The sequence below is a fragment of the Sesamum indicum genome, linkage group LG9 (genome assembly GCF_000512975.1).
Source record: "Sesamum indicum cultivar Zhongzhi No. 13 linkage group LG9, S_indicum_v1.0, whole genome shotgun sequence".
NCBI classification, from domain to species: domain Eukaryota; kingdom Viridiplantae; phylum Streptophyta; class Magnoliopsida; order Lamiales; family Pedaliaceae; genus Sesamum; species Sesamum indicum.
In genome coordinates, this window is record NC_026153.1 from 12,216,168 (window position 1) to 12,218,510 (window position 2,343).

The 2,343-nt window shown below is 34.7% G+C and overlaps 1 protein-coding gene across 1 annotated transcript; it reads right to left on the reverse strand.

The window, feature by feature from the left end:
• Window positions 638–1,392, reverse strand: LOC105171259 (monothiol glutaredoxin-S6-like). Its single transcript, XM_011092313.2, has one exon. The coding sequence runs from the start codon at window positions 1,170–1,172 to the stop codon at window positions 864–866; it is 309 nt and encodes a 102-aa protein (XP_011090615.1). The 5' UTR covers window positions 1,173–1,392; the 3' UTR covers window positions 638–863.

A 2,343-nucleotide genomic window follows, 5' to 3' on the forward strand; every position in this document is an offset into this window, starting at 1 on the left:
AGGGAAAATAGAGAATTCATGCATGACACAATATACTCATTCTCCAGTCTGGACATGTGGGGTAATCTTATTATTCTCTGTATGTCAATGTTCAAATGACTGTTTCAGTCGAATTTGAATAAACTAAACACGATCAAGCTTGAATAATAATATTTGTTTTCGACTCGACTTGTGTCTTGTTATGTGAAGTATTATTTATTTTAATTTTGTAATAGTTAATAATTATGGTGATAAAAATTAATAAACGATAATTACATTCCCCTCCTATGCGGTTTAGTATAATTATATCTAGATCCCTATAATTTGAAAAATTATATTTAATGCCTTTAAAATTTGCTTACATCTAACAAATAAGTTCCATCATTAGTCGAAGATAAACGAATTTGCTTATATTAACAAAAAAATAAAAAAAAAATCTAGATTTATCTCCAATTGACTTATTACTGATTTATCGTAAATCAAATAAGTGTTTTAATGACCAAATTACCCTCATACAATATCATAAACCATTGCTTCTACAAGTAAAATATCAAAATATTAGCTAGATTTTGTTCAATGGGGTGAGTAAACTGAATCTATCATTGCATTTTTTATTAAGTTCAATAGACAATAGCAATGAAGTGCCCGAATTGGCAAATTTGGTTAATTATATATATGTATACTGTCATATTACTGCAACCTGGTGATCATGGAAACTCTTGCAAGAAAGAGAATTACTACTTCTTGCATATGTCATAAACCGAAAGAGAAATAATTACAGAAGCTGAAGCAGAAGCCCCCATACTAATATGGACTACTGTAGGCCATAAAAAAACTATGGCATATAGCACATTAAGAACTTAACCTTTTCACAGTTAATTCCTCTATATCCATATAGCATTAGCATTGATGAGCAATGGCTTGAGCTTGCCCCTTATATAGAGGCTCATGATCTCATTCGATCCACCGATGAATTGCTTCCCTATGAACACGGCCGGCACGCTAGGGTTGCACCCTAAAGCCATCAATGCCGTCTCTATTTCATGTCCATTTGGGAGCTCATCGAGCTCATGGATCACAAGTTTCGCCCCGAATCCACGGATAAGTGTTGTTACGGTATGGGATATGCCGCAACTGGTTTTGCTGAATATCACCACTGGATGCTCAGTCCCTAACTTCATCACCATGTCCATCGTTAGTCGGAAAAAACGTGAATTGTTTGAGCGATATATGTAGTAAGGATAGCCAATATATGTGTGATGGTGTGATGCGAGGCTCGACTCACTATCTTGAGTTAACAGATGGGCTCCCACGACGACCTCTTTATATAGGGGGAACGGATCGAAGAAGATATCAGAAAATATGCTTGGATTGTGGCTTTGATCGTTAGATGATAAAGGGTTTGAGGTGTCATGAATTGCAAGTTGCATGCAAAGGAATTGTTTCTGGAGAATTGCAAGAGTATAAAGGTAATAACCTTTATGATATTCTGCTGGAATATTTTTTTTTTTCTTTTCTGGGCTAACGACGTCGACAAAATATTGCTATATTGATGGGTGTCGAATTCACCAAAAATAATTCCTACGAACACTTTTGTAGATGTGTGAGTAGGGTCGAATCCACAGAGATTGGTTTTGAATTAATTCCTTCAAAAACGAAAATAATTAGGGGGAGTTTTGATTGTGAAGAAGAATAAAACTAAAAAGCTAATAAAATTAGAAGAGATAAATAGAAGAGGAGAGTATTCCAGTTAAAGACAGGATCACGCTTAATTCCACGGTTGATCATCGATGCAAAGATAACAATTATTCATGATAGATAAATTGGTTATGGCAATTGGTACGACCTAACGACCTCACCTTTCCTTACCTTGTGGATAGTCAAGGAACGTCCGTTGACTAAATCCCTAATCAGTAAACAACCTTGGGAACGTCCTCAAGATTTAATTTACCGACAGCATTAAGAACTAGAAAGGCCCAATTCTAACCAATAAATTCCTACGAGGATTTATTTAAGTTAGATTGTGCATTCCCCACAACATAATCGAAAACTTCTACATAATCAATTATGTTGTGTTACCACTAGTTATCGAACTAAACAAACAATTACGGATTTGAAAGTTCAATTGGCTAGGCAAATATTCTTGACAATAAATCAGATTATTTGTAATAAAAGCACAGAGAACAACACAAATACCAATACGAATAAAAGTAGAAAGCATAAATTAGATCTCACAACCCGTTGGATTTAAACGTTCACCAAGTCTTCAACCGGAATGAGAGATTTAGCTAAACATGCTCATGGAAGAACGCATGAAAAGCAAAATAATATAAAAACGTAGAGAAATAGAAGAGTTCAAAAGTT